General features: G+C 38.7%; 1 protein-coding gene across 4 annotated transcripts in view; it reads right to left on the bottom strand.

The window, feature by feature from the left end:
• The window catches only part of MIPOL1 (mirror-image polydactyly 1), a 187,311-nt gene that overhangs the window by 15,742 nt on the left and 155,267 nt on the right, over nt 1-16,302 (bottom strand). For 3 of the 4 annotated variants that reach the window (XM_069017836.1, XM_069017837.1, XM_069017838.1), the window contains 2 exons: nt 16,169-16,222; nt 6,357-6,587 (listed from right to left, as the gene is read on the bottom strand). In XM_069017836.1, coding sequence (XP_068873937.1) covers nt 6,357-6,587; nt 16,169-16,222 — 285 coding nt within the window. The remainder of the gene's footprint in view (nt 1-6,356; nt 6,588-16,168; nt 16,223-16,302) is intronic. The other variant, XM_069017839.1, reaches the window with a different exon arrangement.

Here is a 16,302-nt window from a genome sequence, read left to right as displayed (position 1 = left end):
ATTTCACCATGTATATTAGTGCAGTCTGAGGGGAATTTTTCTGAGAGGAATCACTGGTGTTAGTGCAGAATTCCAAGTATTTAAATAAATTCTGACCCTGCTACGTACTGCTTTCAGTTAGATCAAGCATGACTTTTTTCACGTTTCAATTAGTCTGATTTCCTCACTGACTAAAGCACACTACTCCAGCCTATTGCCCTTAAATCCAGTACATTCACACTGTCTGTTATTGCTACTCTATGGTAATACTTTCGCATGTGATATGAGTGACTGTTACTAGATCTTGTGTTTTGGACTTTCTCATGTTCCTATTCATGTCTGGTATGCCAAATAAATTTGCATCGGCTCTGCAGAATTCTTCAGGGTATGTGGTAGTTTTACGTGTCTGGGAATCTTCCATCTGGCTAGTGTGGGTTTCCTAAACACCATAAAACCCTGCCTGTGGAGATTGTGTATCTCTTATGGGCCCCATGGAGCTTATAATCTGCTTTTAATCATTGTATGAGGCAGCCAACACATCAGTCCTCATCAAGGAGTTTTTTCCACTTTGAATTCCCTTTAATAATTTTTGATCCAATTCTGAAAGTCCAGAACCTTTGCTAATTTGCATTGGTATCTTAGACTGCTACAAAAGTCATCTTCCTTTGCTTTCCATGTCCTTCCATACAAACTCTGATATCCACTGACTTCTGTGGATTGCTATAACAAGTATAAGATTCTCAGCACCTTGCCCTCACTCACTTGTCTTTTGAATGTACTCACCAGCATCTGTTTCTCAGTAAGCTACAGGTCATACCCTTAAGTGGGACAAATGAATGCAACTTAGTGTGGCAGAGCAAAGTCAATTTGCTGTAACTAAGAAACTAGCTCTGTATCTGCATTCTTCAACAAGACACCAGGACTTACTTTACATTTCAAAACGCCAGCACCAGTTAAATTATTTCCCATATGATATTAAAAGATTACCAACTATTCAAACTCAGCAGAATTTCATAGTAGCTGACAGCACAATAGTTATCATTAAAAGGAAAACCACTTTTGACATGTGCTAAATTATTTACCAGCATAAATCAGTGGAACTATTAGTACCTATCAAATTGTACTCCTAGCCTCCAGTATTTAATGTTTTGATCTGACATGTACCAGAATACAATTTTATAAGTAAAAAAAACCAACAACAACAAAAAGCACAGTATAGTTTTAATAGAAAAGTCTCAACATCAAATATAGCATCTTAATAGAGTAAGAAATCAAATAATATTCATTGTTTTGAAAGAAGAAAATGAAAGAAATCTCTCTCTCAAATTTAAAATAAAGCCAACCACGTTCTCTAAGACTTGGTGGTTCCCCCAAAACAAACAGCTTTAAGTCCCAGTGAATGTACAACTTGTTTCTTTTGTGAAGTGCTTCTGCCTCCAATTTCTAATTAACTAGCTCCATTCTTTTCTACAACAAGTAGCTGAACGCATACAAGCTACAATGTATACTTCAGCTAAATATATGTAGGTATGGTTTTAAAAGGGAGATAACTAGTTAACAACATTTGCATGTTGCAAAGAGGCTCAATTAGTATAATAATTCAGAAATCTTGCTTTTAGCCTGTTCCCTGCATAGCTGCCCTGTACTGAATACAATCTGCACACTAAAGATATGTTTGCAGTTAAAAATCTCCAGAGACTTTAGACCCATACATAAAGATACTTATTTCACTCTTTTCTGAGACACTGACCTGTATCCTCATTTAAAAATGAACACCACATCTTTATGTTATTAAATCTTTGTTTTGATCTATTAGTATTCACCAAAGTGCCATTTTATACAACCCCACACTGAATAGGCAAGGCTGGAGGTAACCATCTGCAGCTTTAGAATTGATGAAAAGAGCTTTGTGTTTTCATTGCCAAGTTTGATTCTTCCAGTCATTAGACATTCCCCTCAGATCGCATCAATGAAGCGGACTCCCTTACACCCATGTGTTAAATTCTCTTCTCCTCATGGTTTCCTTTGCCAGCTATACTCCAGAAAGACTACCGGGTCTTAGTCACATTCTTCTCACAGCTGTGTTAAAAAAGAGCATCAGAGCTTCTTCCCAAAATCCATATGTGTATCTGGTCAGTCCCCTGTCGGAGGGTCACCTCACATTGTGGTGTGATTATTCAAATATTCATCCTTGTTCTTGAACTGCACTGCTCTGATCATTCTGGGAAAGATTAGACCCTCCAGCCAGCACTGAAGAACGTGTTGGACATCGATGTGAAACGTACACAGCTCCTGCACTCAGAAGGCAGATTAGTTTTACTTGCAGAAGAGGGGGACACTACTTAATAAACGCTTGCTTCTTATTTCTTTCCATTTTTTGTATTCCTTTCAACCATGTCAACTCTTGATAAGAACTGTTTTTTTTTCACAGATCAACTTATATATCAGCATCAGCTAAGAAAATAAGTGAACAAGCACAAAAGCAGAGAAAGCATTTTCAAAAATGCTGGAGGGAAATTCAGGACTAAACAAATAAAGGGTGTGTTCAAGTCACAATGAAATTTAGGTGGTCAAAAAAATTAGGCCTTAAGGGGTAAAGCAAATATTATTAAGAATAGAATTTAGTGCAGAAGACCACTTAGTTTTCATATGTATTCAATCAACTGAAATATTTTATCCAAAGCTGTAACTGTCATGACCTCCTCCTTAAAAGAAAGAAAAAAAAATTGAAAGAAAAGGTCTCTAATAAACAGTTAAGGACAATGACTTCTGGTTTATATCACTTTGATATTAGCTTTATTCATAGCCAGAAATACCTCAACAAAGTACACAAGCAGGATTCTTCTCACCATTTATGCTTATTTTCATACCTTTATATTTTAGCATTGCACTGTTACTTTGTGGATTTGTGTTTAGTTTTAGAGGATTACACAGAAATTCTATCCACTCACCCTTCTCTGCCACTTTACACAGCTACACGAGTGTGCAAGTGTAGCTGTGCACATGCAGAGCTCTGCTTTACTGAGCTAAAATCATTAAATTATGAGAAAGAAATAGAAGCCCCCAATAGACAAATTGCATTAAAATTCACTCCAGCTGCAAAGCTGTTGCAGAAAAATAGAACATTTCCTGGAAAAACCACATCAAAAGTGGCCTCAACCTTTACTGATAATTGGCTAATATTGATTTGGTATTACATTATAACCTCCTCTGATCTCACTGACATCAGCAACCACTCCACAATCCCAGAGGTTCCAGCCGGAAGGACATTTTTAAAATGCCTTGCTTCCTCTGTTGGCAGAGGTATTAATTAATTCACAGGCTCTCCCAGCCACCTTCTCCAGGTCAGCCCCATTTCCCTGCTGGGACTGCACCAGCTGGCTCCTGGCTTCTCAGGCAGGACAAACTTGCAGGGGGCCTGTGGCACTATACCAGCACTCCTGGTGAATTCTGCGCTCCTGTCCTAATTCTATGTAATCATGAAATAGAAACATTAATTCAATATAGAAAAGTATATTCATAGCCATTCCAGAGTACTGATTAAAAATATTACTGTGCAGATCATGATTTTCTACTGAATAAATATGTATTGTGTCATGTGTACACATACATGTATTTATTTACACAGACCACAGTTAAAATGTGTACTTGCTTTATAAAGAATAGCACCCTCTTAAAAGTCGAAGTGTATCTTGATAGTGTCTCAAAATCAAAATAGAATCAAACAAATGCAGCTAAATCTGTGTGGTCTCTGAGCATCAACATTTCTTGTTTCACACCAGCACCCCTGTTAGGATGGTGAATCACCTTACAGGCAAGAGCACACAGTCTCAATTTATATCTCACACTGCAGCGAGCCAATGTGAGATGTTCATCCTGCTTCAGTATAAACAGATGTTTACTATGTCCAAGTTCACTATAAGTAGATACCAAAACATCCCCCTTCTGGTTCACAGCTGCTGTTTTGTGTCGGACAGGATCAAGAAATTTTTTAGATGCTTTTTGTCCTGACAGAAAGCACAGGACCACTACTGTGACTTGGGTCTCACGTTTAGAAAGCAACAACTGTGGGTGGGTACACAAATGGCTGACATGATGGCAATGCTGTGGAGAATTACAACTCTCTTTTAAGCTCTGCATATCATGCTGAGTGCGAACACTGAAGTTTTTAAGAATATTAAAAAATTCTTTAGTGTTGCCAGAGAACAGATTAGCAAAGGCAGTGTAAAACTAGTAAACTCCATTGTATGAAGATACAAAGAACATCCTTTCTCAACATTATTTTATTAATTACAATTATGCTCTTTCTTAATGAAGGTCATAATTATTTTACTCTTCTGGTTTTTAACTGTTGCTATTTTACTGAATAATATTGAGAAACTACTTTATATAGCTGATAAAACTACTTCCTTCATATGTCAGAATTCAATTTTAGTTCAGCATTTTAAAAAGTCAAGAAAACATATTTTAGAACCGTGTTTAGTCTATGAATTTTACTGTCACATTTTAACTACATTAAGCATCCTCTTGTGGCAGAGCTAATAATTAATACTACTGTAATTAATACCAAGAAGCCTATCTGTTGACAGGTTTATAAATTGTCAGTTCTTTTTTGAAATGCAGAACATCCTACATCTTCAAAATAAAATGCTAAGCTAACAAATGAGTTCCTGCCTAATTGCCAAACACTGATTTGTATGAAGCAGTTGAGGTTACAAAGAAATTGGGAATTCTCAGCCCGGTTTCCCTGCTGATGAGTACGAACTGTCTGTGTAGCTCTCCCAGAGGTGTCAGAGGAATCTCTATAGTGTCACACAAGGGTTCTTAGCTCAAAGTAAACACACTTTCCACAAACTCAGCTGCTTAATCTGTTTGCAGGTTGAATTATAAGATGGGGGTGGATGACTCCGGGTGCTGGGAAGACGCGCAGAGCATTTCCACAGTTTCGTGGTAAAAAGGGCATGCTATTGTCATCAAAAGACTTCAACCAATTGTTTAATTTTGCTATAGGCTCAGTCGTCTGATCTTAACAATAATGAAAACTAACCTGACCAAAATTTTCCCAAGTAGTTGAGCATGTTAAATTACGTAAATTCTTTTCACTATAGCAGTGCACCACCACTACTTTAATTCAGTTTGTGGCTGCACTTCTACTTTACCCTGGGTACACGGTATTAAACAAGACTGTTTCACTTTGGGAAAGAAAAAAGCCAGTGAAAACCCAACCTCTGCTTAAATAGCTATAGTATTAAACATTTGTAAATAAAATTAGATGTAACAACTTAAAACAATGTACAGAAAGGTTCAATCAATATTCTCTTTACCATGCTTTAATTTTTTTTCATGGGTTTATTTTTATCAAGTGTACACCTCCTGAAGTTTCAAATATATCTAAGCGCTCAGAATAAAGACTTAAGTGATTATCAAACAACCACTGGAGGTTTTAAAGAGATGACTAAAAATATGTATTTTCATCTATAGTTATCTTAATTATATTTTATATAGCTACAAATTAATTAAAATATAGGAATATAACTTTTTTTAAATACAAGAACTCAGCATGTATTTTTTTTAAACAGGAAAGGCTTTTGTTAGGTCCTTGCAATATATTATAAGTCAGTTTCTGGCTACTCTGTTAATATGCTGCAAACATTAAAGTTGAAGACATATATGGACAGACGGGACAATTTGCATCAGTTCAGCATCAACCACCTTGGAAGGGTGAGAGAGGAGAATTTTGCAGTTGATGAATGTAATGCAGAGATGAGAAGTGCCAGACTGTCGAGAGGCACTAGTAATAACAAACATGACAATAAGTACTTCAGTAGAGGTGCGCTTCAGGTTTTGGAGCTCAGTAACCTTTTAACAGGGAAACTTATGATGGGAAAGAGAATACAATCTCTGTTCACTGACTCAGAGACTTCCTGTGGCTCTCAGTGAGATTTTGAAGCCACCCCTAAACAACCCCATAAGCATTTACTGTGGCATGAAATCTGCCAGATGTGTGAGACCAAAAATGAGAACTGTAATATTCTACCATGCAATTATAAAGGGAAATACTCTGTTGCCATAGGATTGCCATAGGGTAAAAAGACAGTGAAAACCATTCATAGGAGATGGAAGGACTTTCTCTGTGCCTTGCACATGTAAGAAGCAATTTCCCTAACAGTAATGAGAGGTACCCTGACTTGCCTAATAGCACAAAACTGTTAAAATGATCAGCTTCACACTGTGTAGGAAATGAGCTGACAAAGAAGGAATCATTTTAAAGGACCTTTTCTGAGTACTGACACACTTTCAGTTATAGACAAAATACCAGAAAAAAATGTTTCATATGGATTACAACTGTAATTTTTTTTGGAAGGTAAGGGACTTACTTTTGAACTTTTTCATTGGCCTCCTGCGAAGCTTCCAGGGCTTTCTGGAGCTTCAGTTTGGTATCCTTTTGCTCTGATCGAGTTTGCTGCAGCTGAGCTGCCAGATCTTCAATCTGGCCATAAGTTAGGGTCACAACATCTTCCCTTCCCTGCAGTCCGCCTTCAGAAGTACTGAAAGCACAGGTAGGCTGGTTCTTCAGACTCATTCCTTCAGACAAAGACTTGTATAAGCTGGGAAAACCAAATCATGCATGTTATTAAGTTTCAGTCTAAGGTTGAGCTGCAAGAATTAATTTTTTCAATTTTGGAACTCACATGCACTAATAGGAAAACAAGTTTTATTTCAAGTGACAGAGAACAAAAAGAACAAACCTTTTCCACCAGGCTCTTCTAGAAGTATGTAACAACCATCAAAATTTGAAAAGTAAAAAAAAAACTATTCAGCAAAAACTCAAGAGGAAGTATTTTTCAGCTGTTGCATCTTGTTGATCACCTTTGAGCTGCAGCATGCAAAGCATGCAAAAATTAAAATCATTAAATTAGCAGGATTACTTAAAAATATGAATGATTTGCACATGCTAGCCAATTCTAAAGGTCCCCATTCAGTTTTAGCCATGATTTTGAGATATGTTCGTAGGGATTCCAAACCACAGAGCCTAAACCCAATAATCTTTCATTGCACAAACCAGAATACAGTATTAAATGCCTTGTATTTGTGTGCCAGAAAGTTCTGGACAAACATTATTTCAGTGTGGATTCCTAGTAGCATTGCACACTGATTACAGTATTCAAGAACAGTCTACATGACAGTGGCTAGTATGCAATAGCATATTTTCTTTCTTTGTAGTTTATTAAGGTGTTTGCATGGAAAACACTGTCTGTTTCAACAGCTCATAAAGGAAAAACATAAACTAAAATATAATATACATGGACAAACAAAATGTGGATGAACTAAAAGAAATAGAGAAGTTAAAAGGTCAGAGTGTTGACATGTCATTGTGCACCTCTGATTGTCTGAAAACAATATGAAAAACCTTTTCAATTAAATGAAGACATATTGAAAATATAAATATTTATAAAGGGACATTAAAATTCCTAGAATGGACTAATTAAAAAAAAATTACTCCAGCAGTTCCACATAAAATTTACTGACTGAAGTTCCACTACAGCTGAGCATTGATCACCATGGAAAAACACAAAGGTATGCAAATAATGTCGAAAGCAGGTTACTGAAATAGTGCTGCTGCCTGCTTCTTAAACACCTGGAGCAAGATTAAAAGAAACAAAAAGACAGATGAGAAGCTAAACTGTTCAGTGAATATACGGGTCCCTGATTAAAAAAAAAAAAGCAACAAAAACTAGAGGATAGGCTAAATATTCTATCTTGTTCACACCAGCTGAGAGTTTTTTCCAGAATATATGAAAAACGAAGTAATTTATGTAGATGCTAAACTACTGGCTCTCTGTGGCTACAACTGGGCTCCTTTCCGAAGACCAGCCATGAAAAACACATACATACTACTACAATTGCAATATGATTGCATCTGAGTGACCAATAGATTCTGATGTATATATTTTGTAACCAGTGTGATTCCTCCAGATAAAGACACTGTGATTGATAGATTTTTTTTTTTCAAAAGCATGCAATTTCCAGACTTCCATCAATACGTGCTTTGGTAAAATACTTTTGTTTCATCCCTTCTGAAATTTACTAATTTGAAATTCCTTCATGAATGTCCCGAAGATTATTTCTTCAAAGAACATTGATGCTATAATTAAAAAATAAATGGAACTTCTAGGCCTGAAGAATGGGTCACAGAAGTATTCAAACAGTTCTGGATTTCAGTAATTCACATGTTGTTTATACTAAGCCTTTTGCTTTTCTATGGCAGTATGGCCTCTTTCCTGCTCCAGATTGCTGAGAGCTTCAAGGGCCCACCTTAACTGTGTCTAGGCAGAAGAAAAAGTGACACGTGATAATATCACTTGTGCAGCTCCTGTAGAGAGCAAGAGATTTCCTCAGTCCCCAAAGTCACAGTAGCTTCAAGCTTGCTAAGAAATATCACCACTTGTAACTGCTCCCAGAGGGACTTGACTTTGGCTGAAAATCAACTCTATGAAGTGCTGCTCCCAAAACACTTCTCGCCTTGCCAGGCATACTTTTGCTGCAAGGTGGGAAATGATTTTCCACCTGAAGCAATTACTGAACAACGTAGCAAAACCTTCCACCTACAGGAACAAAAAATAACCCCAGCAAAAAACCAAACATTCCCTCCCTCTGCCTCCACCCCAGTGATAAACATATCCAGTGTTCCCAAAGGCATGTAGGTCTGACCTTGGTTTTCACCACAAATGTTTCTCACAGGTCCTGGAGACCTCTCAGACCTCAGCCTGCACTCAGGATGGATTTGAAGAATGTCCCTTCATGCTGCTAAGTGCACTCAAGGGCCAGGCAGCATCGATACCTTGAAAATACTACCTCAAAGGTGCTCTTAGGAAACACTGCAATAAGACAATATCAGAAAAAGCCCATAAGACCTAGAAGGACTTTGAAATTTTGCTGTGAAGTGGAGGATAAAAAATAGTCAAGTTTGCATTACATGTGAGTCAGGAGCCTGACAGCTGGTAGACTGGTAACTAGATGACACTGCCCTACCATAGACAAATATTATACTAGTCTTCCTTTGCCTGCATTTACACAAGTAAGGAGGACTGTTTTCTTCTCAGTACAACAAACCAACCATTTCTTGCTAATTTATCTGAAGGCAGCAACTGAAGGCAGACTCTGGCACACAGGCCATGGACCATGTTACAACAGGAATGCTCATTGCACATAACACAGAGTATGCTCTTTGCACTGTCACAGTCCATCACAGAGTGTCACTCTCTTGTGGGGTATACCCATGCATTCTTAGTCTAGGATGAGCTCAGGCAACCTCAACCACTTATTGAAAAGAGCTCATCATTGATTTTCTTCTCTGTGGTGGTCAGGCATACAACTTCAGGATTTTACAGGACATTATGCTGACAGATTAGTGCTGGTCATGTATGTCCATACTGTACAGACTCAATTACATCTGAGTATGGAACAGCAGTGAGCAACACCTTGAGATTCAGCCTTCACTCCTGAAATGATCTAGACAAATCTGTGACCTGTACCTAAGAGCCTGGACACTACATGATTCAAACAGAGCTTCATTAGCTACAGTGAAAGCTTGAATTTACTATCCATCTTAGAATTTCTATTTTTCAACAAATATAAATTAAAGGCCATTAGCAAACACATTTTTCCTCCTTGAGCCTCAGTCTCCTCATCTTTAAATAAGAGAAATCACAATGCTGCTTTGCAAAGTGCTCTGAGCTTCACTCATGTCAAGAGACTCATCACTGTTGAAAAAGCTAAGTTAGATGCAGCACAATCTGAATTTAGGACAAAACTAAACCCAGATGGTCTTCTGGTGACGCCAAGCAGCAAACATACTCTGTTCAGCTTCATTTTTACTGTCCAGGACTACTGTAGTACCCATACCATTTCCCTGTGACTAGCCTGGAAGAGGTAGTAAGGACATGGAGTTAATCATCTGAGCCTTTCTTGAAGCTGAAGGACTACCAAGATATGCTCTCAAACAAGACGTAATTGAAAACCATGCCTCCCTTACACACTCTTCATTTACGGAGTTGCACAGTAATCAAATGTCTTCTGTTCACTTTATGCAGCCCTGGGGCAAATTGCTTGGATAGCACAGCCTCATGTGAATGATACACACACAATGTTCAGCACCACCTATCATTCCTCACATTCACCATGCCATCAAAAGGTCTAGGACCTCCACAAAAATAGTTTCTGGATTAATAGTGTTTGATTGAAACACAGCAAAACATACATGAGACTGACGAGTAGAAGGAAGTGTTTTTGAGGTGTTTGCAGTTATAGTGCTATTCCCTTCAGCACAGACCCAAAGCTAAGAAGGTAGCTTGTAGCTAAGAAATCCACCTGAATTCCCTGGGTACATGATGCACCCAGGGCTGGGGTCTCTGCTATCTCTCATTGATTAGAGACTGGAAGATTGCAGCTTAGCATTAGCTTTTTTCACACACACAGAGATATAGTGCACCTGAGTTCACCGAAGATACTACTGTAGATTTTATGCTTTAATCCTGAATACTACTTGCTACATGTTAGCATTAATTACACATCTTCAGGGTTCCACAATGTATCTGTCTCAATTGCAAGACACAGATTCACAAGCTCTCAAATTTCTTCCATGAATTAGGGGACCGTTTTCAATACAACAGCAACTATTGCAGATACTCTTCGTAGTTTTCCCAAGTTACATGCTATTCCTAGAACCAAGCTTTCCATAAAATGTTCCTGTTGTGAGCATTCATTAGGTGCACTGTGAAGGCTTGCTTCTAACCAAGTAAAATTAACCCAAAATTCATAAAAAAAAAATATTTTGTAAGGTTTTTACTTTATCCTGCTAGAAGCTACAAGTAAGAATTTTGCTATCTTGTATCTGTTCTTTATTGTCAATTCATATGCTTTGGCCATTCTTAAATATTTGCCAATGGCTTTAGTTAACAAAATAACTTTAACTTAGTATTTGTAATACTGTAGTTATTCCCTACAGTAATAGATTATTTAGGTAACACTGCAAATAGAGAGGGAACCTTATCTATTAATCGAAGACAGAGCTGGCACCAAGAGTGACCTCAGTATGTGAATATAATGGACATTTAAGATGGTGCCAGCAACTCTGTGTTTTACTGTGTATCACAACCTCCCGTCTGCTCTCCCTGAGAAGTGTGAGCATTTAGCAGGGGCAGAGCAGCCCCTGGCTCAGTTGTGGGCAGCAGGCAAAGAGGAGGGGCACAGCCAGCTCACAGATGAGGCATTGCCACCTTCCTCATCCCCAGGCTGAACTGGCAGCACCTGTGCCTCTCTGCTGGTTGCTGGAGGCTGCTGGGTTGACATGGATCACTGAAGGGGTGTGTACGTGGGTGGTGTGGAGCCAGCAGCTCTGGCCTGGGGCCAGCAGGGAAACTGCCGATGTCAGGGATTTGCAGAAACACAAGCTTGGTGGAAGAGACACAAGAGGATCTTGTCCTAAAGGTCATAGCGATTTATTTTTTATACTGAGAGTATGTTTTAAACAACATTTCTGACAACTGTTTAAAGAACAGTGCACCATTTTCCTCAAATCTAAGCTGGATTAAGAAAGCAGTAACTCTTGGTAGTGCACTAAAATAACAGCCACTGGCATAACAACAAAAACTAGTGGAAAACAATATACTACTATGTAATTCAAAACACTATGTATTACTTTTTGTCTTTTTCTGATGATCCTTGCCAAGAGCTTCATCCTGAATGCTGTCGCTCACAAGAAAACCTGGGTATTATGGCACAAAGGAACATCAGGCCTTCTGACCAGGCATTTCATGATCAGCTCCTACAGTCCCCACACACCCACCAACTCAGTCTAGACCTTCAGCAACCCCTTCAGCTCCCACAAGCTTAACAGCACTGCTGGCATGAACCTTTACTCTCCAAAATGTCAGCCATGGAAATCTGCCCTGATGACAAAGAATGGGTGCACTCAAGAGCTAGACATTTCTGCTGGGAGCCTTAATTGATGTTGCCTGTCACCAAAGTTTGAATTTAGATTTGCCTGCATAACTAATAAAATCTAATAGAGATTTCTTTGTTAGAAATTATGTATGAAGTTAAGGCTAATATAGCTTGGGCCTTTAGTTTCCTTTGCAGTTTCTCCCTGGTAAAGATAATGGCTTCTGACTTCCATTTTACACGAATGACCTACACACAGACAATTTTATTTCAAATGAACAAAATCCTTCTGCAATAAGTAGTAATACGAGTGAATCAACCTGTATTAGATAAACTGCAACAATTCAGATGAAACAAGTAAGAATCCTGACCCTGAAAATTGAAACAGTCAGTGAAGTGTCCACTCAGTGCAAAGGGGGAATTCATATATACATCTATATAAAAGCAATCTGATGGTACTGATACATATCATAATGCAGGCATCAGAATCACTGAAAACAAGCTCAATGTAATGACTGCGTGCTGTTGACTTTTATTTTTGTCTCCAGGGAATTGTGTTTACTTTGCTTTAAAATTTATATGAGTCATTTTGTTATGTGCCTTTTTTTAATTAGTCGGAAAGAAACAGCCATTTGAGAGAGCGGAAATCAATTCTGATTCGATACTGATAGCTACTGTGCGATGTAAACTGTGTGTTCTTTCTAATTAAATGTAAACACGTGCAGTTCTAAAGTCCAGCAGTGATGACAACTACTAGAAAGGATTGCCTAAGACCTGGTCAACTGATCCTTGTGAACCTTTTGTTCATACCGTAGGCGAACTTGTGCAATCTGTCTCAGGTGAATGCCAGTTGTAACTGACTTTATTTTAGGTCATCTTCAGAGAAAAGACTTGACAAGAATGTGGAGAGCTCTGTAATACCTCCAGTTACCCATTAACTATGTCCTTCTGATAGCTAATCAATAGCATTGCATGGAGCCAAACACACTGCACTGAACTGCCCCTCTTCCAAAAGCCAAGTCTTGGTAAATATTTAATGGCAGTAAAGGTGTTTTGACTCTTATCAATCCGATATGTTAAAGAACTCTTGAAAGAAACTTTATCATGCTTCTCTCTGCATAAATAATTTGTTCGGTTACAATTTTAGTCTTATGCAAAAGCACCTAATTTAATGATCTAATGCTTTTAAATCAAGGCTTTGGACAGAGAAAATGTAGTTTCAACCCACATGTCACAAAGTAAAGAAAAACCAAAGTTTATTTCCTTGATAAAATGCCAACTAGAAATATACATCAAGGAACCTAGCCCTTTATACTGTGGTAGTAAATACTGTGCCAAACTTGCTCAAAACCTGTTATACAAGTGCACATTTGAGATTTTCTTACAAGGCTTCAGTTTCTGAAAAATTCTTAGCTCTCATTCACATAAAGACTGCATGGGATTTTTAGCTTCTTTTCAGCAGGGGAAAAAACCCAACTCTAAAATAGTTATACTAAGATCCAGATACTTTTTGTACCCATGCATTGAATATTCCCATCTTCAAGTGGGTATATTCTCATGTAATGAGTTTTATTAAGCATCTTTCCATTTTCTATTTTTTCTGTACAAAGCAGCTGGTCTAGATCCCTAACAAAGAAACACTTTTGTCCTGATCCTTTAACATCTACTGCAGCTATCCCTTTGCTACAGCCAGGTAGTATCCAAACACCTCCTTGGATACTTAGATCGGCTTATTCCATGCCTCTGTGTTAATGTCAGAGGATGGAGGATGGAGGATGGAGGATGGAGGATGGAGGATGGAGGATGGAGGATGGAGGATAGAGGATAGAGGATAGAGGATAGAGGATAGAGGATGGAGGAGCCCTCTGACTCTCTCCCACAACACAGTCTTCCACCCTTTTCTGCCAGACCCAACTTCAATATGAGCCTAAGGATTTTGAAGAAACTGGTTCAGCAATGGATCCAAGCTTTTTCTTGGAAAATAATCTGGGAATAAAACATTGATAGTGTTTCAGTTTCCAAAATGTGAATCACCATAAATGTTTTCCCAGAAGTATAAGCATTACTTTTTCCCCAGTGTTTACATGGCCTCCTTTGTGCTCTTGACGCCATTCAACAGTCTTCAAAAATAAAGATCACAGGAATGATTTCCAAACACTGGCAGAGATAATTTGAACACCTTGAAGTTTTCCAATCACTAGTAATTGCCTCTGGTGAAAACAGCATTAATTAAAATCATAAAGGCATATAAATCAATCAAGAAGTAAAGCACATGGCACCATTTAGGAATGATCAGCTGAAGAAAGCCTGTTACTAAAAATCTCAGAAAATATCTTGTACTTAATACAATGTTATCTTTATAAATCAGACATGATCATGAATTTTACGGCTGTCCTGAGTTGCTATTGTGATTGCTTGGCTTAACTCCTCCACTAAATCAGAAAAGCAAGAGACAAAGCTGTCTTGGACCCTGAGCTGGAAGCCAGCCCTGCCTTCCAGCATGGCCAGGAACATCCAGCTGAGGAAGAGAAGAGGCTCTCCAGGAGAAGGCAATTAGAAGAAATACAAAGAATGGAAACGTGTTTCAAAGATGGAATAATTGAATACATGTGATATTTCAGAGAGGGATGATCTCACGGATGAGCTGAGTAGCTCTCCCTAAAGCTAGAAACCCTCAGTGTGACTAACCTGAGAAAGGGAATCACATGGGGCTCTGCTCCTTGTCCCTACTTTCTTGCTGAATGATTCAGTGTGTTAAAAAATCTTTGAATGATTTAAAAAAAAAATTAAAATGTAACTTTTAAAATTTGAGGATACTTCCTTCCCTGTCCCAATAAATTAAGTGTATTTGAACAGTTTTGTCTGATGTTTCTCAAAGGTGGTACTGAAAAATATTATGCAACTCTGACGAAAGGCAAACATGGTGTACTATGCTCCAGCCCATGCCCAGCTTTGGTCACCAGAGTGCCAGTAAGTGAGGTACTGATGAACTCTAGGTGAGTGTGCCCAGCACATTTTCCCCACTTTCTTGGTACTGTGCAGAGCAACATGTACCACTCTGCAATGGCTGGTGACTCACTAGGAGGACTGCATGTACTGCAGTCTGAAATCTGCCCTCCACATGGGTAGAGACACCCGAAATGTCGACTTTAATGCCATCATGGCTTCTCCCATACAAAAACGTGGCTGGTTTGGGGATTGCTGTGCGGGTGCACACTTAGCAACTCACCTCCTGAAAGCCATGTAAATGACACAATGGCAATGTCTCGCTACTCGGTAGGTCATGTCTTACCTAGCTGCTGCTGCCAAACCCTTACTCATATAAATCATACAGCTCCTTGGACAGTTAAGCGCTATGAAACAAGGCAGTTAAAACGATGGCTTAAATGATAAAGGGAGCGCCTGGGAAATTTAATATAGGGGAAGTCTGCTTCCCTATTGTACCAAAGCTTACTGAAGCAACTGGGCAGACTTGTCTGGGCCATTCTCCTTAACGTGAAACAAGGACACATGCTAAGGGAATGATTTAGTGGATTGGGGATAAGAGCTCTCTCTTGAATTCCCTCTTCTATTTCATGTCTTCTGTGTGGTACTGAACAAGTCACAACACGCAAAACTCAGCCTGCCATGCTGAAACTGGGAGTAAAGTGTCTTTCCCTAGCTCTTTTTCTTTAAAATCTAAGTTTTTGGGGTCCTGGATTTCTTCTTATTACCTACCTGTGCCACATCTTGGAAACCTGAGGCCCAGATTTGGTTCAGGTCTCAGTGCCCATTATTTTTCATGGAAAGAAACTAAAGAGCTAAATAACAATATGCACGTGTTAACAATGCACATCAACCTGATTAACCTCAGCAGACAGATCCAGGCTTGGGACCGTGATGGAAAAAACAGTTTTTCACAAGTTTTTGCCTTCCCATTGCAGGTTCAGCCACCACTGTCACCACGGGGCATAGGCAGTGATAGCAGCCTCCTGTGCTTTGTTGATGTGCCCTAAGCACAAACATCCTTGTTTTCTGAGATGCTCTTGCTTTCCTCCCAGTGAAAGGGGCCATCAGCTGGATATGGCACATGACTGGAAGCCAAAACACACAACTTGCACACCTTTTGAAAAGTGAGAGATTAGACTGGTGGCTGCTGGAGAAAAACCAGTGAAGCAAAGCTCTTAAGCACAGGGATTGGAAAGGGGCTATAAACAGTGTTGAATTGATTTTTGTATTCTAAAAATTTTAAATCAGCTTCTCTCACCTCTCTCTTCCTTCACCCTCATGAGTTTTGACCATTGGGCTATTGAAATAAAATCTGTAAAAAAATAAAACAGTTGTGCACTTCAGTTTAGCCTGGTTGAAGAGGAAAACAACATTTTTCACTTTATGACACAG

Source organism: Aphelocoma coerulescens, chromosome 5 (assembly GCF_041296385.1).
Source record: "Aphelocoma coerulescens isolate FSJ_1873_10779 chromosome 5, UR_Acoe_1.0, whole genome shotgun sequence".
Taxonomy (NCBI): domain Eukaryota; kingdom Metazoa; phylum Chordata; class Aves; order Passeriformes; family Corvidae; genus Aphelocoma; species Aphelocoma coerulescens.
The sequence above is the reverse complement of the archived record's forward strand: the minus strand, read 5'-3'. Positions and strand labels throughout refer to the sequence as shown.